General features: G+C 44.2%; 1 protein-coding gene across 1 annotated transcript in view; it reads right to left on the bottom strand.

Moving 5' to 3' along the window:
- SH3RF3 (SH3 domain containing ring finger 3) overlaps window positions 1-24542 on the bottom strand; it is a 246794-nt gene extending 222252 nt beyond the window's left edge. Inside the window, exon 1 of the mRNA XM_030279354.4 lies at window positions 23431-24542. Coding sequence (XP_030135214.4) covers window positions 23431-23826 — 396 coding nt within the window. The 5' untranslated portion in view covers window positions 23827-24542. The remainder of the gene's footprint in view (window positions 1-23430) is intronic.
- Window positions 24543-24906: the final 364 nt, after the last annotated feature.

The following is a 24906-nucleotide window of genomic DNA, read 5'->3' as shown; positions in this document are numbered from 1 at the left end:
CTACCAGCATTCCTTCACATTTTGCTGATCAGACAACACTTAATATGTTGACTGCTCCATTACCAGATGCCTGGAGCTCTGCTGAGATAAAGGACAAATTAGAAATCCAACAGCTTGTCCCTATCATCTGCTCCAGACTTCGTTGATGTGGACTACTGGCAATTACTTCCTATTGTCCTTGTCATAAAAAAAAAAAAAAAAAAAAAAAAAAAAAAAATTAAAAATCCCAAGAGGCCTAGTAAAAAATCATCATCCAGGCTTTAATTAAGAGCTGTAACCAAGTGTTCACATGCCATGCAGCCAGGCAGGACCCATGCTCAGGATTACTCTTTTCCTGAAACTACTTCTACAACCCATCATGCCAGCAAGGACTTACCTAAAATGAGGTCTGGGGGGGGTGCAGGAGGAAGTGTCTGGTTGAGCAGTTTGACCTCCAAGGGCTGCAAATGGGTAAGAAAGCAGCAATTTGCCTAGTGCTGAGGCTTGCTGGGAATCAGCTGCTCTTCCAAGTCATGGGAGGAGGCAGCTCTCAAAATGCCAGCTTCTGACAATTTTAAAATATGGGTTTTGCAGTGTCCAGAATTCCACAGCTGGAGTGATGGTGCTGGGCAGGGCACAGCTCAGCACACCCTGGCACTGAAACCCCTCACATGTTGGGCTGACATACTCTGTTCCCACACTCACGTCAAATTGAGTCCCAGCTGGGGGAGATGTTTTCCTGGATGTCTGGCTATATTGTACTGGATTTTTCTATTCTATCTAGGGATCTAGAAACACTACCAGGGCTCATCTTGCTCCTAATGTTTCCTTTGAGTTTTGATTTATACTTCATAAAAAAATGCTGGTAAGTGACTTGTAGGCTCTGCTGAATCAGGCCATTGGGAGACAGGTGTTTTGTGGATCTTTCCAAAATGACTTCTTTGTTGCAGTTATCTCCCATAAGAGAAGGCTGAAGGCAATAACCACATGGTTCCATCCATGTATATAGTGCTGGCAAGCATAGGCCAAGAGTGCTCCACTGCCTTACCCCACTTTTAGGAGGTCATCTGGGTCACGGTGTGTCATCCCTGAGGAAGGAGTGGTCTCTAAGACCATCTGAAGCACCACAAGCACCAAACTGGTAAGACAACAGCAGCCACTAGGCAGAATTAGTAAACACCGGGCATCCCGCAAGTAAATTTCTGAGCAAGTAATCTGGGTAAAGCAAGGCTTAAGTTTGGGATCTTTTCCTAAAAATGACCATTAATTGGCTCAAAATACCATTCAAGAGGGCCAAATGAGGCTTGGTATGACTGCAGCTAAATGTCTGTGAACAAGGGCACCTGCAGTGAACAACATAATTGAGCAGACAGGGAGGAAGTACTGCAGGGTCACATATAGCTGAGCCAGTGTCAGGGACAGAGAAACACATTAGCAACCCGCAGAGCCAGCAGGGGACAGGGCAGCAGTGGTTCAAACAAATTTTGCCATGTCTGAACCGCTAGTGTGCAGTGCAGGCTGGTAGTGCAGAGAGGTTGTTCCCTGCTTACATAAGAGATGAGAAACAATATTCAGTGAAAGGCACTCCCCTTTGAGAGATGGGGGGGACTAGGATGACACTGCAGTTGTTTGGTTCACCCTTCCTCCCCTTCCAGCACAGACGTGTGTCCAGCAGAGTGAGGGGCTGGGAGTGGGACAGACACTGAGCCAGTGGCAGTCTCAAGTGTGCAGAAATGACTGATGACTGCCCCTAGGGGGTTATACTGCTGGGCCACACTTAAATGAGTTATGTCGTTAAAACAGCAGCACCTTTCAGTCCCACAATCTGCATCTTGCACATCCACAACACAGTCCTTCTGTTCATCTTCCTCCACCTGTTGCCAGCTGTAAAAGTTTAGTGCTTCTAACACAATCCTAATGTAAGCACAGGCAGTAAAAAACAAAGTGCTAAACCCATTCTTCTGGTTTTGCATTTGTTTCAGACTGGAATCCTCACAACTTGCTAACCATATGGTTTATGGGGCTCACCAGTCCTGCAGGGCTCACAGGACTCATCAAAACTAAAACTGAAGACTATACTTGCTTCTGAATTTTGCAGTGCTTATGTTGTCCTATAAATCACTGTCTTCACTCCATGGCTCCTCATCAGGAGCCAGGATTTTTTCACACCTGAAATGCTTAGGTCTTTCAGACACATCTACACCAATCATTACTGTGGGATGGCAAAGAAGGCATGGGTGAAAGAAGATGCCTGGGTGAAAGAACAGCTTTTACATTTTTTTTTTCCTGTAAACACAGCAATTCAGTTATTTTGCTAGATGGAGAACCTCGTAGGGAAAATCACCTTGTTGATACTTAAGAATAACCTTTATACCTTCCAACCAGAACTGTCACTTTGTATCTCCATTCCCTATAAATATTTCAGGAAGTAGGCCATATATAATTAAAGATGCTATGACACTTGCAATGCTCATTGTTCCTGCAACAGCTGACAAAGAGCAGTAACCCCAAAACTACATTATATAGTTCTGCTTTTTGCATAGCTCTTTCAGCTCCTCTCTAATGAATTAATCAAGTGGAAGATTTCAGCTGTTTTCTTAAACAATTCTTGATAGGAGGATGTAAGTCACTGCCTTGCCTTGTGCTAAATAGATGCAGACAGGTACAGCCTGGACAGAGTTCAGTAGCTCCTTAGAGGAAATTATCTCTAACCTCAAGTCAGCCCTTTATTTCTGCAGAGGACACATCAGAAACATGTTTAATTGAGAACACACAACTAGAGCTAACCACAGGCAAAACTGTAGTAACAGAGATTAACACAAGCATATTTTTAAAGCCTCTCCTGAACTAGGGCCTGAAGTGAATACCGCACTTGGGAATGGGGAATTATTGTCAGAATACCTGCATCTCTAACAGGCTACTGGGAACTCCTTTCAAAACTGGTTCTGATATACTCTTGTTTTCAACATCCTATTAGCAACTCTGCTTGGGAAGCAATGGAATTAATTTAGAGAAATGGTTCAGAAAAACAGATGGGTTGCATGTCACATCTGGGCTCCTTCAAAACCTGTTTCCTTCCTGTATTTTCAGAAAACTCACCAATACCAAAGGGAACAGCAGTTATGAACCCCATATGCTTTGAATACATAAAGCACCTATATTCTAGTCCTAAAGCTGTTTGGCAAGCCCTTCTGTTTCTTAGAAAAACTAGGCTGTAAGACTTGGTGACCTTTTTGTTTATAATATTCATCCATTCAATACTGCTGACAAAGTGACTGCTTCCTTTGATGGCTTGTGATGAGCCTTGCCAAGTTAAACAAAGGACTGCCTGCTATTAATCTGCTCTTCTGACTTCTCTCTTATTAGGCAGAACCTTTTATCAAACAACTATAATAACTATAAATACTTCAGATTAATTCACAGTAGCCACCACAGCAAAGACAAACTATACATTTTCAGGACAGGTGACAACTTCCAAAGTCTGAAGGAAAGAAACTCTCACATCTAAGTGTCTGAAGTGGCTGCACCTTCCAGCTCTGCTTCAAATTGGTGATAGCACATATATGAACATTAAAACATATACCCAGCTAAGAAACTAGCCAAAAGTATCCTTTAAAGATTAACAAAGAGGGAGCCTAACAATGCAAGAACAACAGGTTTAGTTTTAAGGACAACTTACTTCTAAATCCACTATCCTCACTGCCATGACCTGCACAGTCTCTGCATCATTCGTGTGCTGTTCAGTACCTCTGTGCATGTTCCTTGCCAGCTGGGGGCAGGGGAGATGGGGAGTTGGATTAGATTCCCTGCACAGGTCCCTGCCAAACACTCTGTGACTCTGTGATCTACCGGGAGTGTGCAGGGACACACTCCTCATATTCAGACCCAGACTATTCTACACAGCCCGTGAGGCACATCAGCCCTGTTCCAGTACTGCTTTACAGGTACCTGTTAAGGACCCTTTGGGCTGTTCTCATCCTACCAGGTGTGCTTGTTCCTCAGTGCACCTGGGAGTCCTGGTCCCCTGGCCCACAGCCTGGGCTAAAAACCCAGGGCACGTTGCCTCCACCTGGTAAGAAGTATTGAGTGTGGACAACCCTATCATTTATTCTGAAGTAATTCAGAAGGCTTTAGTGCATTAAATAAGTTCATAGTAGAAGATAATTTTAGAAATTTTATTAATATGCATTGCAGCTTAGCAGAGGTATGTGTAGAAGTTACAGTCTGTGTATGCCCAAATCAACTTCACTCACTTCAGTAGGAAATGAGACAATCAAAATATGATTCACTAGAAAGAAATGAACCAGGGCCTTTCCACTGACAAACTGCAGAAAAACAGATTGATCACGAACACCCAAGAGAAAGATGTGTGTGTGTTGTACAGAAGGAGCAAGAGTGCTCTACAAGCTACAGATGAACATTTGTCTTAGCAAATAATTTTCAATCAGTAACATTTGTTATTCTTAAGGTAAAAATAGCAACGTTTATTTTGAAATAAAATAACAAAATAAAGGTTCACTGAGGCAGTGAGCTGAAGTGGGACCAAAGTTTCCTTCTTAATAGACTGACCCCTTGCTATCAACCTTCAAAGAAAAATACAACTCCTGAATCAAAACATTTATATTCTTCTTTATTTGCTTCTCTTGTTACAGGAGCTGCTTCGCCAGATGGTGGTTAGCAGATGAGCAGATCCCAGTGATGTGGTTCTCTGACCTGTACTGCTGATGGACATGGTATTTAAGGGCTACTGGTTCAGCAAATAACATCTGGGTGACAGATCCTTTCAGGACAGGTGACAGCACCATCAAGAACACCACCAAAGGAAACCTGTGACATCTGCAGCAGCAGAGGCACTTGTGACGCTCTCCTGACTTTCCTGGGAGAATTTCAACAGGAGAGGGCGGTGCAGGCACAAGTGAACGTCTCCCAGTGAGTGATTACAGCTTCTTGATCACAGGTTTCAAGGAGAGAAGCTACCCTTGGTGTCCCTTCTGGATTCTCTGGAGGGCTGTTGTACTCCACGGCTGCAGCTTGCTCTGGACAAGTACTGATTTACAGCAGTTGTAATTTTATTAGAACTGTCTTATAAACAACACCTGCTAAGAGGAAAGAAATTGAATTTTATTTTTTTTAGGATTTCTCATTTTTCATTGAAATTCACAGAAGTTTTCAGAAGAACTTTTAGGAACACACAAGAAATAGACAGCTTTGACAGAAACTCCTACCTTGCCTTTTTCCCCATCCTACCCCCCCTCTGCCCCAGTTTATTAATCAATTCTCTAACACTAGCAACAATCTCCTATACTACAGCTAAATTAAATGTACCAATTGATTAATATTATATATACTTATTGAACATATCCTATTTTCCCATGGAATATGTGTCTAAGAGCATCAGTTTCCCAGTGTTCAGATGTACTGACAAACATTAGGAGAACTTCCCATATTTTATCTGTTGCAGCCGGCACCAAAAATGAGGATCATATTTCAAATTCTTAGACCTTCCTCAGAAAAACAGTGTTGTTTTTATTTCAAACCTTTCAGGATGTCTGGGAGAGAAATAGTTAAAAAGAAAATTTTATTAAGGTCAGCAGAGGCAGCATCATGATTTCCATGTTTTCCATCTTCTCCAGATATGGAATGATTTCTTCTAACAATACAGAACAAAATACTATTTAGCATGAGAAGCAAATTGAGGCTGTGTTTCATCTTTTTCCTTTGCCAACACAATGGCACTGTCAGCAATATAACCTTGAATGTCTTCATTTTCATACATTAACCCTTTGAGCCCTGTAAATTTAAGCAGTATTTTTGACTCACAGAGGAGAAAGTGCATTCTAAACTCCTGAAACAATGGAGAACAGAAATTTTAATTAAAGTTCTCCTTGTACACATGCACATATAACCCTCCCTTTAGCAACAAAAAACCCTTTTAAAATTAAACTTATCATGCTGAAATAATTAACATAACTCCTGGGAAAAATGCATAATCTTTGCATACCAAATGCCAAAATGTCTAAATTAACTGTGTTTAATAAATATTACATTTCTCTTTGAGTACATACACTCCAGTTAATCATGCATTGATAGGCAGAAAATATCTTTACAGCTTGAGGTATTGTAATTTAAGCATTTTATATTTGACTGGTGTTCTGGTCTTTGCAGGTCCCTGAAGGACTCAAATCTTTGGTCCTCAGGATGCGAGCCAGCTGGAATAACTCTGAAAAGACCAGGAACCTCACATCAGCAGTGCTGCCACTCTGGATGCCATCCTGCTGCTCTTGGCTGAATGGCTGAGCATCCCCGTGTGCAGCACCGAGCTCGGGGCCATGGACTGCTCCTCTCTTCTGGGCAGGGTGGCAGCTTTAGTGGGCATCTGAGCTGGCCCTATGCTCATGCTTCATGAGTCCCACCAAAATAATTATTTGGTAATTGTTTTGGCCCCAGAGCATGGCACGAGGATAATTCTTTATTTCAGGATATTCCTTATCAGCAGGGAGTGAATTTACAGGAGGAAATAGAAGTGATAGACCCTATCTCTGTACTTTTGAGGCACTGCTTTTCAAGCCTGTCTGTTTATAATGCTCACTTAAAGTCAAATTTCAGTCTCTCTCAATACCCAAAAGAGTGCAGTAAAAATTTAACATCATTATTTGTTTTGTGTGCTTAGCATGATTTAAATGTGACTCAAAAAAAAAAAAAAAAAAAAAAAAAAACCAACCTTGACTGCAAAATTACATGGGTGTATGACTCTTCTTAGGTGAAGAGCAACAGAATTCAAATGTAAGAGCAACAGAATTTCATTCAGTCTCCTGTATTTATCAACACTCCTCCACCCTGGAATCAGCTACATCCAACCCTTAGTTTCCAAAATACATAATCACAGCCAGAGGATGATTCAGTCCAGCTAAGGGATGTGTTGATCCATAACATCTACTCATTCCTAGCCTCTGCTTCCAAAATTCAAGGTGCACTTGCATCCCAGCTGCAATGGTCCTCAGCCATAACTGCAGCCCCTCTACAAGGTCTTTTAAATTGAGAGACCAGCCCTGGCCTAGTCAGTCGCTTTAATAGATATATGTAATCTCTAGAATCATAATAAAAGCAAGTTATGAGCATTGTTGTACCACTTAGCAGCTAAGTACATAGCAGCTGTATTTAAAAGTAGCCACTATCAGCCAGTGAAAGCAAATTAATTATTTAGATATATTTATCGGATTTATAGGTCAACTGAAGCTAAAGCTAGTTAATTGAAATCCTGATAACAGATTGAAGCCTGTGCTCGATCCTATACTGTGAAATGCAAAGTCTTTATTAAATAAAGCCATTAAGAAGGATGATAATCCCTGCGGCCTTAAATATGAATAAGGTGCAATGTAAATAATAAAAGGCAAAAATCCAATTTTCATGCAGTGAACTTTCAAATACTCTGCTGTTTCCATTAAATTACCTTTTATTCAGCATATTGTAATGGCACTGAGGGCACATCAGGCTTCCTTGTAATACAGTTATTGTTCAGCATAAAAACTGGTTTTTAACTTGAAGCAGAAAAGGGAAATATTTTATTTGGCTTCTCTCATATGTCAAATGACATGAAAATTGAGAGCAAAAGCTTCATAGATGAAATAAAAGAGAAAATAAAGGAAAACTAAACATATGCAAAAAAAAAAAAACAACCAAAAAAAACCCCCAAAAAAACCCCAACAACCCAGAATGTGAAGACAAAAGAAAGAAACAGGGTACATAATAGTACTTTTCCAGTTAATTTTACAGCAATTTAATATTGGGAAATAGAACAGGAAAAACAATTTCAGCAACTAAAATAACTAAACTTGACTATAAGCCAAACAGAGCTGTAGCACACAGCAAAGGAGTGGAACTCGTGTGAAATGTCTGTCACACTCCTTCCAAACATGAGGATGATGACAAGAGCTCGAGTGAATCAAGTGCCCAACAGCACAGTGCCCAAGTCTGGAGGCGTGTGATCACTCCCTGGTTCTGCCGTGCTGGTAGTGGGCACCTCTGGTCGTGCTTTAACTTCTCATCCACAACGGAAGCACTGATATTTACAGTTTTCTATGAAGGAGTCTATGGAGTTAAGAAACACTAACTAAAGATTCCTGTACTTATTGAAAAACTGGAAACTGTAACAGAAAGTTAAGAATTTACTGTTATTGTTCAGAAAAAGAACACCCATTGCAAAATATAAATGATCCATTAAAGATGAGACTATATTTGTCATGAATGTCAAATGATTTTTCCACTATAATTTTTTTCTGCAAATCAGAGGAATTCCTCCAGCAAAGCTGTGATGGAATAAAGATAAGAGAATGACTCTATTTTTATTCCATTCTATATTCAATTTGGAAGCATTACATCCAAAGAAACCTTTCAGCATAAAAATACAATTTTCCTTGTAGCATCTTCATACTACATCACAATGTTTAAAGAATCAGTGGTAGAAATGTGAACTACTGTAACCTCATGAAACACATACATATGCATTCTGCAATATTCACTGTCTATAGCTGTGTGTCGCTGCATCAGGCCCATGGACAGGTAATAATTAGCATTGACTCCATGATCATTATTAAGAAACCCATAGCTTTTATAGACAGTAACGATACACCTGGACTTAATTGGTCCATCAATCCAAACACCAGCACCATTGGCTAATTAAGAAACCACCCTTTGGTAAACAAATCTTCATAACATTCCACATGTTCACAATAACAGGTGCAGCAAGTGAAGATAAGAATTATTTCTCATTCTTTTCTCTGATCTTCTCACAGCCTTTCCCAGAAAGGCCTGGGAAAGTTATGTGTTGCTCTCTGTGGCCAGAGAGCTGCTGTCACAGCTGTGTCTGCCACATCCTATTTTCTGTGCTCATTCTCTGGTCATGGAGTCACAAAATCACAGAACAGTTTGAGATGGAAGAGACTCTAAAGATCATCTAGTTCCAACCCCACTACCAGTGGCAGGGACACCTACTGACCAGATTGCTCCAGGCCCCATCCAATCTGGCCTTGAACACTTCTAGGGATGGGGCTTCCACAACTGCTCAGAGAAACCTGTTCCAGTGCCTTATCAGCCCTCACAGCAAAGAATTTGTTCCTTACAACTAACCTAAATTTACCCTCTTCCAGTTAAAAGCTGTTACCCCTTGTCCTGTAACTACAGGCCCTAGTGAAAAAAATCTCCATACATCATTCTTATAAGCCCATTTTAGGTACCATAGGGCTGTAATAAGGCCTCTTTGGAATGTTCTCTTCTCCAGGATGAACAAACCCAAGTCTCTCAGCCTGTCTTGCTAAGAGAAGTGCTCCAGCCTTCCTCTGGATTCACTCTAACAGGTCTACATCCATCTTGTATGAGGCACCCCAGAGCTGGAGTACACAAGGTGGGGGTCTAGTGAGAGTGAGGTAGGCTAGAATGACCTCCCTCAATCTGCCGGCCATGCTGCTTTGGATGCAGATCAGGACACATCGGAACTTCCAGGCTGCGAGTGCACATGGTCAGTTCATGCCTGGCTTTCCATGCACCAGTATCCTGAAGTCTTTCTAGGCAGAGTGCTTCCCAGTCCATTTGTAACCCGGTCTGTAGTGATAGTGGTGCTTGCCAGAGGGGCAGCACGTTGCACCTGGCCTGGCTGAAGTTGCCATGGTTCCCCTGGATGGCATACCTTCTCTCAAGCATATCAATGGCACCACTTGACATGTGTCATCAGCATGTTTGCTGAGGGTGAACTCAAATCCTATGTCTATGTTATTAATAAAGATACTGAACAGTACTGGTCCCAGTAAAGAACCTAAGGAATGCCACATGGTGTCCACATCTCCATTTGGACATCAGCTATTCATTTGGTCCATCTCTGCTCCAATGCTGCTCACATGCAAAATGAGTAAGGAGTGTCAAAGCTCAGAAACAGATCTGCTCCACATCCTGTCTGCTGCCCCACACAGAGAGGATCCTGGGACAACGGGGTGATGGCAATGGGGCAGAGACAATGTCAAGGGGAGATGGCAATGGGGACATTAAGCTGCTGCTGCCCAGGCAGCTGTAAGCAGCAAGGGCCACTAGAAGCACGGGATGTGACAGGGGCACAGAGCGGGCGATGGGGGCTTCCAGAGCTGTCACCTCCCATCAAGCCTGAGTGAAAACATCCTCCCACACCCCAACAGAAGCAAACCCCTCCATGGTCTGAACCCATGGGGAACATGGTGACAAGGACACAGCCTCCATATGAGACCTTTATTCCTGGCAAAATTGTTTCCTTTTGCTTCTTGCATGTGCAAAGAAAGAAAGTACATTAAATAAGAGGGGAAAAGCAAATCTATTCATGGCATGCAGAGCAGAAAATAGTAACACCTGACAAACCTACAGTGAAGTAATACAGAAACTCCATCTGTGCAAACCATTATCTTGAATAATATTTTCACCAAGTCAATGAAGCAAAGCTATTTGAATTATGTTTCTCAAGCTTTTATTCCTAGGAAGGACACTATTGCCTTGCAGCAACACTCTCCAAAATGGTTCTACTGAGGTGCTACGATACTGTTACCTACTATGGTAGTGATTTCTCACACCTCCCACCAAACAGAGTCAGAGTCCTAAAGAGCAGATCTGTCAAGTAGCAGATTACTCACATTCCTTCATTAATTACTGAAAAAAGCTACAAAAACCAGAAGAGTGTACATTTAAGCTCACTCAGACAAAGCTACTGAACAGCTAGGATACTGAACATTACAAGGATCAGAATCTCCTCATACTATTACTTTCTTGGATCTGCAACTACTTGACATCAAAAAATGAAATATTGCTATAGAGGCATCATTTAATGCTCTTTTAAACTCTTCAGGGGAGGGAGAAAAACCCCCCTGAAGTAACCTTTACTGTTTTATCTGAGATTAATTCTGGTCTTCATCTGCTTGCTGCCAATTGCTCCGAGTTTAAACACTAATTAGAAAACTGCAGGCTGACCACAGCCTGTGCTCAGTGTTTACCTTCTATTTATTTCACCAGCACTGAACAGGAACCACTGATCTGGGGAGTCACTACCCAAAACTCATGAGTTGACTCAATTAAAAAAGCACATATTCATCAAAAGTATCAGACCAGTTGAGGAACCTCAAATCTATCCTATTTCCTGCTATCTCTTAATTCAATTGTGAGCTCAGAATTTTTTCACCCTAGTCCCTGCATCAACAAAAAGTCTCCCAAATGATAACTATGGGTAGTATAAAGGAAATACACTTCTCCTACATCCAAGATCCTAAAAAAAAACCACCCCTCTTTCACCACAATTTTCATAACCAGATGAATTAATTCTCAAACAATCAAATAGGAAAACCCTCTCTGTCAGGACAGCATTCTAGCGTACAAAATACTCACTACATGAAGAGTATTGCTGAGGGAATCACAGAATCATCAAGGTTAGAACAGACCTTCAAGATTATCCACCCAGCACCACCAAAATCACCCCTAAACCATATTCCCAAGTGACACATTCAGATGCCTCTTGAATACTTCCAGAGACGATGACTCCATTCACTCCAAAGACTAACCACTCTTTCAGTGAATTTTTTTTTTTTTCTAATATCTAATCTGAACTTCTTCTAGTGCAACTTAAGGTAATTTCCTTTCATCTCTTCACTTGAGAAAGGAAGAATTTAAACTTCTATTTTGTATAAAAGCAAACTAACAAAAAGCCAAAACACATGAATGAAGCTGGAAAAAAAATGGAACACCACCAGGAATTTTTAAGCCTCATTTGATGAAGAACAAAGAACTACAAAGAATTGAAGAACATCAGCCATTGGGAACATCCCCTCTTCTCCTCGGTACGGTACTCATTTTATTGTCACCTCTGTGCACCCTGAATTCTCCTCCCATGTTCACTGGCCGGAGACAGCTGCCCCTGCCTGTTTTCTAAGTAGGTGGTGCTATGTGAAGAGTGGTCAAAGCAGGCTGAGTCTTGGGAGTGTTAATTCAATGACAAAGCACAAGCCCACCAACTCCTTTCTTGCTGTAGCAATGAGGAAGATGCTCATCAGCAACAGCTGATCATGTCCCTGGCGCAGCACAGGTTTCTGAGCTCAGAGAACAAGCTACAGAGACTTAGAAAGTTCAGTGTGGTCTCCAAATCTTATTATTGACTGCACTTGAAAACCAACCTACAATGCTGTCAGGGCAAATAAGAATTTGCCCTGACAGCAAATTTTTAAGATGAGGCTATGACATAAGCTCTACTCCCACAGGAAACTGAGCTTCCAAAATGTTCCTCTCTCATTTTCTGCCCAGCCCTGTGCTGCTTTTCGGTATGACTCCACTTAGTACAGTCATTCTACCATTAGCTACCACCAGGCATCCCCCTCTCCCAGGGTCCCTGACCACTAGCACCACCAGTGACTCAAGAAGCATTTAATCACCCACGTCAAATGAGCTCATCTTCTGGGTTCTTCTCTGAGCTCCTCACACAGACAAAGAGGTGACAATGCTCATCCTGAAAGGTGGGTTCTGCAATATAGACTAGAAAGTATGTGCTAATTTACCAAGACCAAAAATTTACCTAGTGAAGGCACAGGCAGGTACCCTAGCCCACTGAAAAGCAAGGATTCATGTGAAGAACGAGGACAGGAGAACAAGAGCTCAGCTCCTGGACAGACTGCTTCTGAACACTACTGACTGTTGGATGTCTTCAAATGTGATGAAGCACTGCAGGAAGGACACAATGACACAGATCCTTTGCTGGATCTTCTGTTGCCACTACCAACAAAGCACTTGCTTCTGGTATTCCTATTTTTTGTATCTTTTTAAAGGTCGGTGAAACAGCTGGGAGAGGAGATGCATTAAACAGCACAACAAACTCGCCCCAGTCCTCCAGATAATCACAGTGCTCGAGGCATCAAACCTATTTCCTGCTCTCATTTATGGGGGTAGACAGGGCTTGTCTCTCTGCTCTACACACTGCACAAGGCAGCAAATTAAATGCTGTATCTTGTTGTATTTTTTTAATACAACAGGTAAAACCAATTCTTAGCGACAGTGATTTCAGTAGTATGAAATTCATATAAAATGAACATTACAAGTGGAGAAACTGGAAAGCAAACTGGTGAAAGAAAGAAAGAAAGAAACAAACAAACAAACTGGCTCTTGAACACCTCTGTACTTCTTGTAGTGTGCTGCTGACAAGACAAAGGGAGGAAGACACAAACCTTCCTTTTACCTACTTGCTTCCTGATTTTAGAAGCTAGTGATGAAGGGGAGATGGCCATTCAATCCTGGACATTAAGTTCTTGTTTTTTAGGAAGCAGAAAATGACCTGTCCCTGGCTGAACGATATTATTACAGATGATGAAACCTCCACAGTCCCTTCTTTAAAATGTGCTGAATTATTTTTAACAGTAGCAACCATCATGGAAGTTTACACTCAGACAGAAGTGAGACTAACTGCACATAAAAGAAGTCCTATGTTTATCAAAAGAACAGATAAAACTCTAGGAAAAAAAATGAATTTTCTCTTCTGCAATACAGATCAAAGGTAACATGCTTTCCTTTTATAAAAAAATCACTAATTTTTAAAAAGGTGTAATTGGTTCAGATTTTACATTGCTGCATGACTGTGAAATATAAATAGTCAGATGTTTCCCACTAAGATCTAACACTATGATTACCTATACAGCAGAAGAGATTAAGCAAAAAATTTCATCTCATGGTTGTCAGCTACTATTTTACTGTATTTTATGACGTGTGTATATGACTCTATTTTCCCAGGAGGGTTTATGATTTGTTTTAGAAAGAGCATATGCAAAAGAATGAGGCTCTCTACACAAAAGCTCTTGGCTGAAATGCAAGATGCTCTGGACTGAACACAAAGATGTCCTCGCCTGCCTCTTCCACAGCGCTGCACCCTCCCAACACAGAGCTGGGCAAGCAGCAGCAGCCCTGGCACTGATGAATCGTGCCCACTCAACATGCTACAGATCCCACTTCTGTCAGGAAAGTCTGTGCTATTTCTGTGCCTCATCTCATGACATTTTAGCATGCAATTACAAGGAGGCTCAGCAATGAGCATCAGAAGAGCCCGTCACAACTTGTCCCAGCATCCTCAAGGAAAGAGCGCCTTGCAGCACATCGGGACCTTCCTCCTCTCCAGCCAACCCCTTGCTGGACATCCCTTCTCCCTCACACAAAAAGCACAGGTCTGTGTTTTTGGGGTGCAACAGGAGGCTGTGTGTGTGCACTCCTATGATCCCTCGAGGACATGTACTCTGCAACAGGGGCTCCCCACGAGCATGTGTCCAGAGATGTGGCCGGACCAGCCACTGAACTGTTACACAACACACACCTGTGTCTGACAATAATGCACAGTTTACTACATATGGACACGAGAATGCATGGAACAGGCCAACCTGACAGGAAAATATACATTCAGGGAGAGAGATACACAGATAGATATAGATATATATAGTATACATACCTATATTTGAGTGTTTACAGACAACTAAATGTAAGTTGAAGTCAATCAAAACACATACAAAACAAAATCTTCCTTCTAATTCCTTCTACTTCACTGCATTAAAATAATTACAAATTCATAAATTATTCCTGCTATTGGAAATGAAAACATATTGATTTGTTTATAAGGACAATGATATTGTAAACCTGGTACAACCTGAAATAAAAGCATTTCAAAACACATATGAAGGCAGCCAGTAAAGGGACAGCGACTAAAAGCTGTTAAAGCTGTTTCAAAATTAATTTAGAAATTAAAAAGTAAATTTATAAAATCATGTCTTTTTATAGTAAGTCACAGAGGAGTTTTTTATTGGAATTGGCCTGAAAGTAATCCACAAATAAACATGTTCAATAATATTTACTGAAATGATCATTTAGGAAAGTAAATACCATAGTGCCTGTGTTTGGCTGACTCCTTGGCTGTTGCAGGGAAGGCAATCAGGAGGCAGCACATCAAACACAGCAGTGCCCCCTTCGTTTGGTTAGGGCTGTAATATCTTAACCCAAAGGTCCATCCAGTACTGCACAGTCAACATTTTAAATCTCTTTTCCCTCTACGCTTCTTGCACCTAAACCCACTTCAATGATACATCAACTGCAGCAATTAATGAACCTTTGTCCAGAAGGGGAAAGACTGTAACAGCTTAATGAGACAGTAATACATATTAAAATCAATATTATTCAGATTATGTATCTATTCTAGTCCTCCCTCTGAAAATAACCGAGACTGTAGGAGAAATGATCATTAGCATTTTGATAAAAATCTGGCCAGCCTTCTGTTAAAATACTTTCTCTTTAAAGTAAAACTGGGATTTGTTATCTTATACAAGCAGACCACTCTAAAATTAGCAATGGCAAATTCATATTCGTTTGCATCAGATTTTAAAAAAACTTGGAAAAAAATTACTGCTAACTTGCCTGAATAATCAGACTCTTGTGCATGTTGCTGTAGCAGTGGAAAGACACTCTAAGCATTGACTAAGAAGCAATCTCTTCTCATAAATACCATTTTTGTGCACAGAAAGGCACTCCTTAACCATATACAGCATTAGTTTCACGTGTCTGATAAATCATATTCCTGTTGACAGCCAACATGAGGGATGAATTCCTCCCTACCACAAATCCTTTAGGTATCTAAAAAAAAAAAAAAAATAGAGGCTGAATGCTGCAAAGCAGGAAAGGGTTTTGCACCTTTGTCCCATTGCCACTGCAAGTGGACAAAAATTCCTCAGCATTCCTGAGTCAAATTATATTATGCAAACACCATGGTGAAAGAAAACAGCTCCATCTCTCCCTTTTTTAAATTAGCAAATCCCGCAGCCTTCCTTCTCCTCCTGGCACCCAGTGCTGTGAACCAGACAGCTAAGCCCTCTTGTTTCCAAAATGTGACAAGATGGAGACCTGCTGCAGAAACAGCTTTAAATTGTTCAGGAGGATCTGTGTCCCTCGGAAACCCCTGCCCTCGGTCAACCACATGCAAACAGACCAGTCACACCAAAAATCCCAACCACTCCTACAGGACAAGATGCCAAACTTTAGCAGGAGCCAGCCCATGCTTTCAAAGTGCCAGAAACCAGTTGTAAGACAAAGCCAAGCAAGTTTTTCACTGTTTAACCCCTCAATAGCTGGCCTGCAGATGTGAAAGACTGAGCCCAGTGCCAGGTGACAAATCCTTCCACTGACACCCGAAGAGCTCCATCAGCTCCTTTGGGCAGATATTCAGCTGCCCATCACCTGAGTTCACAGGTCACCCCAGCTGATGGCAACCACTGAGCAGCAAGTTCCGTGGAACCAATGGAACTTATGCTCAAAAGACTGGTCAGAAAGTGCTCTTGATTCCAGATGTTTTACATTTTTCCCTCTGCTTTTGAAAACAAAATGTCTTTTTAATACCAAAAGTAATACCCTCTCCTTCTGTTCTTCCCCTAAGAGCCATCTCATGTACATGCATCATTAAATTAATGTTTGTTCTGTCTAACGGAATAAAACCATTCAAATTACATACAAAGACAATTACATTAAATTATTAGGTGCATGCTCTGGGTTTTTCTTTTTAAAGCTATTCAAACAATTTTAAAGGTTTTTCAGCAATCCTCTAGCAACATAAGCAAAACTTCCCACAAAGAGGAGGTAACAAGTTTAACATTACTGCTGAGGAAGACGGTAATGGAGCCAAGTGAGTAAAACTAGCACATCAGCAACCCCCCGCCACCCCATACAGCCAGGAAAAGGCATGGCTCAAGCTGCCAGAGGAATAGAGGAATCCAAATTAGCAAAAGAAAGAGGATATGGGGCTGGTATATGGGGAGAACCTGTTCCCAGGCCCATCTGCATCATGCACAGAATTTTTCTCATTGTTTAATTATCTCTCTTTTTTTTTTTTTTTTTTTTTGTGGTGCAAAATGGTCAGACCAGTAACTTTCCAGCCAAAATACCAGGCTGCTCCAAGCAAGAGGCTTCTGTCATTAGGAGCAGTTTGTTTTGGTACAAGACTAGGGATAAATAGGTAGCTTTCAGCTGGCACTGTATTTCCCCATCACTCCCTCCCCAGCTGCAGAAGCACAGCTGCTGTGGGAGCTGGGCAATGCCAAGGTCATGCAACTTTCTCAGATCCTGTACTTTATCCTTGTCCAGGCGCTCATGTCCTATTAGAACTAATCCTGGGTTCTTCTCATGACAGCTCATGGCAGATTGGGAAAACCTGCTGTAAAATATCAGATTTTAACAGGACTGCCTTGAACATGCTTACAAAAATTTAGCTTGATATGTGATGAGTGAATGCAGGAAAGCTGAAACTGTGTTCACCCCCAGCAGTTTTGGTCTGTAGAAGTCTCTGAACACTGAATGACTCCAGTGCTCTAGAAGTTGTCAATTACAATACTGCAATGCTTAAAGACATTAAGAGTGAAATATTAGTTATAATGCCTCCTGAAGCTTAAGGAAAGGCTTCTAAGAAAGAATGATCTACAGCTTTGAAAAAAAATGTCATCTCACAGCTGAAGATATTTCAGGTGGGTCACTGAAGGGCAAGAGTAAACTATGGTTTTTAGCTGAAATTTAAGCACTGTTTCTTAAGAGAAACAACATGAAATATCGGACAGAATAGTGTAATTAGAGGGGACCATATAAAGTCAACAGTGAAAAACTCAAGAACTACCCAGCCTTTTCAAGATGAAATTCTAATGGGAGTACTAAACCATAATTATGAGACAGAAGAAAAAAATAAGTATAAGAAAATACCTTCTCAGAGAAAGAACCCCTCCGTGGCATAAATAAAAAATTGCTGTAGCACTTTATGTGGCAGCTTATTGATCGTATGGACACAACTTCATCTAGAAGGAGCATGTGTAGCCTCCTCCTGTCCTGCAGGTACAGGCACCCAGCATCACCAGCCAGTGCCTGCAGCCTGTCTGACCTGTTGGGCACCCAGCCAGAAGCAGGAGTCTGCCTGAACATGAAGTGATAAGATTAGAAACAAGGAATACAGTGTACTATTACAGTCCATGTGCAGCATACATCGCTGCATCCCTGCGCCGACGCTCCCCGCAAACCAAGTGCAGCATCTCTGCCAAACCCCACACAACAGCCAAAAACAGCCATCATAGCTTCAGTGTATACAGCCAGCACTTTTCCATTTTCCCAAATCCCAGCTCCTCTAGTAATAGTGGGCTAGTGCTACTGGGTCAGGTTTCTAGCTGGGAAATGTGAAGCCCAGAAAGGTCATGCAGCTTGATAGACACAAATGACCATGTTCTACATATGCCTTGAAACCACAGCAGAGCTTTAGGACAGGGTTGAAATGTGCAGATCTTTAGGGTTGAGCTGAGCAAGCCTATCCATCTGTCTTTGAGTAACCAGCTACCAAACACAGAACCCTGTCATACGCTAAACGTTACCAGCATTCATCATGAATCATTCAGAAGGATGACGTGCAGGGATTAAACTTAGCATTCACATTTGACATCAAGAGGAGTCCTACAGAGGCATGTCACACATGTGATAGGGAGGGTTTGGGGCTAATGACACAAAGCCTTCTCCACTGTTCCACTACTTTTTTAGGTGTGACTGAGCCACTGAGACAATTCAGAAGAAAAAGTCCACTGTCAGCACTGGCACCCTTTGGTCACATCAGGTCCATCACACATTTTTCTAGCTTGCAAGTAAAATAACATTATCACACAGAAAAAATAAAGAGTAAAAATACTCTATTTCTGGAAAACATAACGGATGTAAAGATGACACCTGCGAATGGCACATTTTCCGGAAAGTCCAAGTGCTCAGTGAATGATGAATTTTTCTGACACAGCCCCTCAGCAATCCCTTCTCCTTTGCTCACTCATTTCTGTGGAGACAGCTTCAGCTGCTGGGGTTTTAAATACTTCTGGCTATATTCTTCACAATACCCTTTATTACGGTAGTTAATCTCCTGTGTCAAAACACATTTTTAGCCATCTGCCAGACAAAAAGGAAATCCTCAAGATCAGAGCCTTTGACATGTGGAACATCACTCCTTTTTGGATGGCTTTATGACAAAGTTCAAGTGATGATCAGTGGAACGACAGCATCAGAAGCAAATAAATCAAAGGGAATGAACAAAAGTAAGGTAAGTCCCTGGGTTTATGTACATGGCACACTGCTGAACAGCACTCCAGTCTGTGCAAGCCTGACCATTAAAAAGGCAAGCTGAAGACTACCCTCTCCCCAAGACGAAGTGTGTCCCCTACACAATCCTCTCCTGCTATAATATATATAAATGCATATAAACGCTAGACTCCATCTGCTTCCTTTTGTGTAACCCAGGGTGGGATCTTCACCTGATAGACAATGTAACCAAAAAGGAAACAGGGGAGTGGAGAAATACTGTGAGGTCTAGTCCTTTAATCCACAGTATCCAGCCTAGGATGAGGTAGAACTCTTAAAAAAGTGACAAAATGTCTCTTTTGGAGAATTCCTACGCAGTAGCTGAAAAGCTTATTTAGCAAATTAATGATGTTCCCTTTGCCTGCAAAACTTGTCTAGCCAAGGGCTAGAAAATGGCAGCTTCCTCCTAGAACAGGGAAATAGCTCTGCAAAACAGACACACATGAGATGCATCCCGTGCAAAATGGGAGTGCAGCCCATCCGTCACTTTGCTCAGGCACACTGACACATCATTTTCCTTATGTGCACATCTTACTCTTCACCAGTACCTTCAACCTATCTGGTAAGACACCACATCCCTATCCATCACTTCAGCCATGTTCTCTCTTCTGGGAAAGAGGACATGTTTTGTTTTACTAGGTTGTTTCTTTTTCATGCAAATGTTGTTCTCGGTTTGTATTATGAGCAAACAAGCAATAAGCCTTGCACCTGGAACGGAGGATGCCTGGTTTGGGAGGAAATTACTAAAGACTTCATGCACTTAGCTGGCTATTAGATCTTAAGAACTCCTGAAAAAAAATTAAGTGATGAACTGCAATAATTGTTAAAAAAAGCCCCCAAACTCCACACTCAGTAAAGAAAGCAGATTTACCATAATGCCTCAACAATCTAAGGGAGCCATTTACTTTGACAGAACCTGAATTCCCCAAGCAATTCGTCAGTGGTAATGGAAACAGAGGAGCCAATAAATTATAACCTTGTGAGTAATGTGCCTACCATTATAAACCACTCTTAGCCTCCTGTCTATTCCCAGAGCGGGTGGGCACACAGTTGTTGGATTTCCTTTCCTTCATTCTTCCAGTGTGTTCTTTCAGCAGTTGGACCCTTTTATAATACCATACTCTGCATTTAAACAGCTTTAATGTGAACATCTCAAAATATGCAATATCATTTAGAACAGGACTGCTGGATTTTTTTGTTTTTTGGTTTTTTTTTTACAGGCTGAAACAGAGGCATTGGGTTACACCCTTACATACTGACAGAATCACAAATATTGTTCAATCATATATTTGTAGGTATGTGCCACTTCCACATCTCTCATACTGAAGATGTGTACCACGTATCTCCAAACACCTACAGTATTTCAGGAATGTTTCTGAAGAACAGTCTTGGACAACTTTAGAAACAGCACCAGTGCCAGTTCACCCCCAGCTCAGCCCCTCTTACAGTGGCTTTCAGCAGTCTGTACAGACCAAGTCTGCGACAAACTAAGGAAAAAGAAAGGCCAGAGACCTGATAAAGAAATACAAACCTCACAGAGTTTTGCCCACGAGATAAACAACATGTGTTGATTTCAGAAAATAGCATCTATGGAAAGAAGATTTCTCCATAGTATAAGGTGCAGAAGCAAAATACAGGCATGATAGCAACAAAGAGGCTGACCCTGCTCTGTCTTCTAAGGTTAATTAAAACTCTCACAGAAACAGATCCCTGGTGTGATTCTAACATATCGGTCCAAGGAACTGGGCAAGATTGAAGTTTGATAGAAGTGACCTTGGCTCTCTGCCATTACATTTTACAATCAGCAGTTTCCTTCCTAACCAAAAAGCCTGTAATGGTACGTCCTATTTTATATACTGCAGTATCTAAAATGAAAGGTAATAATTAGTAAAATAGTGTAATTTGCATTTAAGCCCCAGGCAGCAAATCTACAGCATTTCTGAAATATATATATCACAAAGAATCACTTCTGCTTTTTTTCAAGGCAGCTGAGCTGTCAAAGACCAATGCAAGAGAGAAAGGGATGTAATTCTTCTCTTCCATATCAGCCTCAAAAAGCTTGATTCTAGCCTGGATTGTACCATCTATTGTTTAGTACAGAGAGAGGTTCTGCACTCTTGTCTCCAGGACTGCTCAGCAATCAGCTGTATCAGCAGCTCCAAGGAGGATTATTCTCCCCTGCTGTTTTTTTTAAAAGCAGATTAGTTCAGACTTTCTTTCACTGTAATGAACCTTGTAAGGATCAAGCACACTGCATTGATTTCCAGGATAAAATTGTGCCATCAGTCAAAAGGCCAAGCAAACACTTCCACAGACCCACTCTGTCCCAGCAGACCCACTGCCCCAGAATTACCCATTAACCCCAGCAAAGGGAAAAGAATCACAGTTGTTAACTGTAATAGCCAAAAGGTGATTCTCAAGTAGTGAAATTTTGCTTTCTGTCAAATTCAGATGGGTAACAACCCTCACAGAAATGGATAACAGAATTGCCAACACTCACCAAAGTGCTATGCAATCAAAGACAAAAAAATATAAAATGCAATGTGTTTTTATTTACTACATGATATCTGCAATAATGGCTAGGGAAGCAACCTTTTAAAAGCCTGACAATTTATGGTAAAATAATGAAAATTCACTTTCCCTAAAAATTTGCAAATAGTTTTCCCCATCAAGCATTTTATTACATATGCACACCACTGTAATATGCAAACTTGACTAGGACTTAAAGATTTCATAACCAGAGATTGTCTTCTTGTTGGATGGTCACAAAAGCCTAGTGAGGGTGCAAGACCCTGCCCCTCCAACACAAACACTGCAGGTGTAATCAGCAGACCCTGCCTCCCACAGGAGACTGCCTGCCTGGACTTCAAACCAGGCCATGGGATATTGCACTTTACCTAATGAATGCAAACTTCCCTTTCTATAATGCTGAAACTAAGACAGGGGTTGTCTGCTGTGACAAAGCTACAGCACTAAGCTTGGTTGAAAAACAAGGAAAAAAAAGCAGAAGGCAGAATTCCATTGCCTTTCTTCTTTAAATTGGACAAGTCATTATTAAGTACCTGAGTCTCATTAAAGAATACAGCTCAAAAATAAAGGATCTACCCTTCCAGAAATACTACCTAGCATATTTCAATTCTAACTTTCCAACTCCTGGACAGAATTTTACAGAACAATGTATGGCATTTGCTGTCATTTCCTGCATGGAAAACTTCAAAACAGCCGTACAGGTCGATTCCCTTTTTTTTCAGGGGAAAAAAAAATTTAATTAATTAATTGAAACATTTACTATAGCAATACAACTTCACAAGGAATCTCTACACTGACCTTCTAAAATCAAAAGCCTGTACACTAAACTACAGCTCAAGTGGATTTTGTAAAAAATCAAAGACAATTAAACATATGAAGCATATATATGACATTAAAAGTGAGATAAAGTTCACAGTTTTAAGACTGTCTCAATTCCCAAGTTTCCTGAAGAGGTCCAATAGTAAATTTTCAGATCGCATGAAAGAGCAACACAGAAAAGTGGAAGGAACTGATCTTGTCCCGTCTGAGCCAATGAAACCCTTGTCATGGACTTTAAAGGGCACAAGATGGGGCACTCGATTGAAGAGTTCAATAAATAAATGCCCACGCTGCAGTACTCGCCTTCGATAAATCACACACCTTATACATAAAAATGAAATTACGTTCCCTTGAGAGGGCAAGCTTCAGCTTCAAACCCCGCTCCGTCCCTGTCAGGAGGGCTCTGTGGGGTGGTAGCAGCACCGGCGGCGCCCGGAGAGCGGAAGGGAGAATTCCAGGGCTGGAGGAACACGGCGGGCTCGGACCGGCCGGGCGTTCCCAGAGCCTTGCCCCGCAGGCAGCGGGAGGGCGAGCCGGCTCTGCCCGCACCTGACCGGCACCTGGCGCAGCCCGGCTAAGAGCGCTTTCGAGGCGCTCTGTGGCTCACAACTCCACGTCCGGCTCTCCTACACCGGGGGCGGCCCCGGGTGCCGCCGGTGCAGCAGCTGCCCCACAGCCGGTATAAACCCACCCAAAGGGGGGTGTCCCGGGGCGGTCCCGGCCGCTCCCGCCGCCCAGAGTACTTTGAGGACATCCCCGTCCGAGCCTCCCGTCCTTAGACCGGGGGAGCTACGACAAGAGCGGGCCGCGAGTGCGGGGCAGGCTCACGCCGGTGCCCGCGGGGGGACACCCTCCGCCGCCCGCGGGACGTCCCGCCGCCACACCGGGGCCGCCCGGCGCTCCGCGGGGACGCGCTCCCGCCCGCCCGCTCGGCCCGGCACCCACCTTTCCCAGCAGGGCGCTGCGGCTGGCGGCCGCCAGTTCCCGCAGGCTGGCGGCGGCCGAGGCGGCGGCGGCGGCGACGGCGCTGGGGGCGGCTGCGGGCTGGGGGTACGCGGGGGCCGCGGAGCTGGGGCTGCCGCTGGCGCCCCCGGCGGCGCGGGGCCGCTGCCGGATGCCGTCCAGGAGGCGGACGAGGAGGATGTTGGCGGGCAGCTCGTCCACGCCGCAGCCCACCAGGATGCGGCACTCGGGGCAGCGCAGCTCGTGGCGGGAGCTGACGATGCTCTCCAGACAACGGCGGCAGAAGGTGTGCTGGCACGGCAGCACCTTGGCCGTGGTGTCCAGGCGCTCCAGGCACACGGAGCACTCCAGAAGATCCAGCAGCGACGACTCGTCCATCGCCGCCGCCGGCTCCCGCTCCGCCGGCGTTCCGCCGCCGCTCCGCCGCCCCCTCGCCTCCGCCTCCGCCCCCGCCCCGCCGCCGCCGCCTCCGCCTCCCCTCCGCGGGGCAGCGCAGGGCCCCGACGCCCCTAGGGCCGCCGCGGCCGGCGGCGGCGAGGGAGGGGCGGCGGCGGGGCGGCGGGGGCCATCGGGGCGGCGGGTCTGCCCCCGGCGGCGGGCGGCGGCGACCTCGGGGGCTGCCTGGGCGGCGCTGCCCAGCGCCGTGCGGCGCGGCGGCGATGCCAGCGGCGGGGAGCGCGGCGGCTCGGGAGGAGGGCACCTGTCTGCCCGCGCCTGCTCCCGCCGCCCGGGAGCTCGGCAGCTACGGCGGGGCCCGGCGAGGCGCCCGCCGCGCCTCCGCGCGGGGCGGGGAGCGGCGGGGAGCCCCGGGGGGGCGCCCGCAGCACGGCGGCCGCCCCGCAGGCGGTCCCCGCCCGCCTCGCCGCCGCTCCGTGGCTCCCTGTAACCCGACCCGGCAGGGCTCGCCGCCCGCTGGCCGCCGCCGCTGCTCCCTCCTCCTTCTCCTCCCGGCGGAGGCTCCTGGACAGGCGGGTACAGGCGGAGGAGACCCTTCGGGGAAGCCAAAGGCACCCAGGCGGGGGCGGAGGGGAGCCCCTGCGGGCCCGGCGACCCGCGGAGAGCGGTGGCGGCCGGGCGGGCAGGGCCGGCGGGCACGGCAGCCCCGCGGGGAGCCGCGCTCGGCCCGCGGGCCGCGCCATCCCTGGCGGCGCGGCGCCCCCTGGCGGGCGCGGCTGGAAGCGGCGCGGGGCCCCGGCCCGTCACCCCCCGGTGCCCCGGGGCGTCCCCAAATAATTGTCATTTAATTATTAACGTATCGTGCCCATCCCTGAGGGGTGCGAAAGGGTGAAAATAAGAGAGGGCGTCGCGCCTTCTCTTTCTGCCGGGTGTCCTGTGCTCCAGCCAGCTGCCTGCCCGGGTGCCGTCCCGTCTGTCGTGGTACCCGTGTCCCGAAGGCTGCAGCAGGATGTGCTCAGGTCTTGTGTGAGCTGGTGCGGTAAGGGGAGAGACCCTGTCATT

The sequence above is a fragment of the Taeniopygia guttata genome, chromosome 1 (genome assembly GCF_048771995.1).
Source record: "Taeniopygia guttata chromosome 1, bTaeGut7.mat, whole genome shotgun sequence".
Classification (NCBI taxonomy): Eukaryota; Metazoa; Chordata; class Aves; order Passeriformes; family Estrildidae; genus Taeniopygia; species Taeniopygia guttata.
The sequence above is the reverse complement of the archived record's forward strand: the minus strand, read 5'-3'. Positions and strand labels throughout refer to the sequence as shown.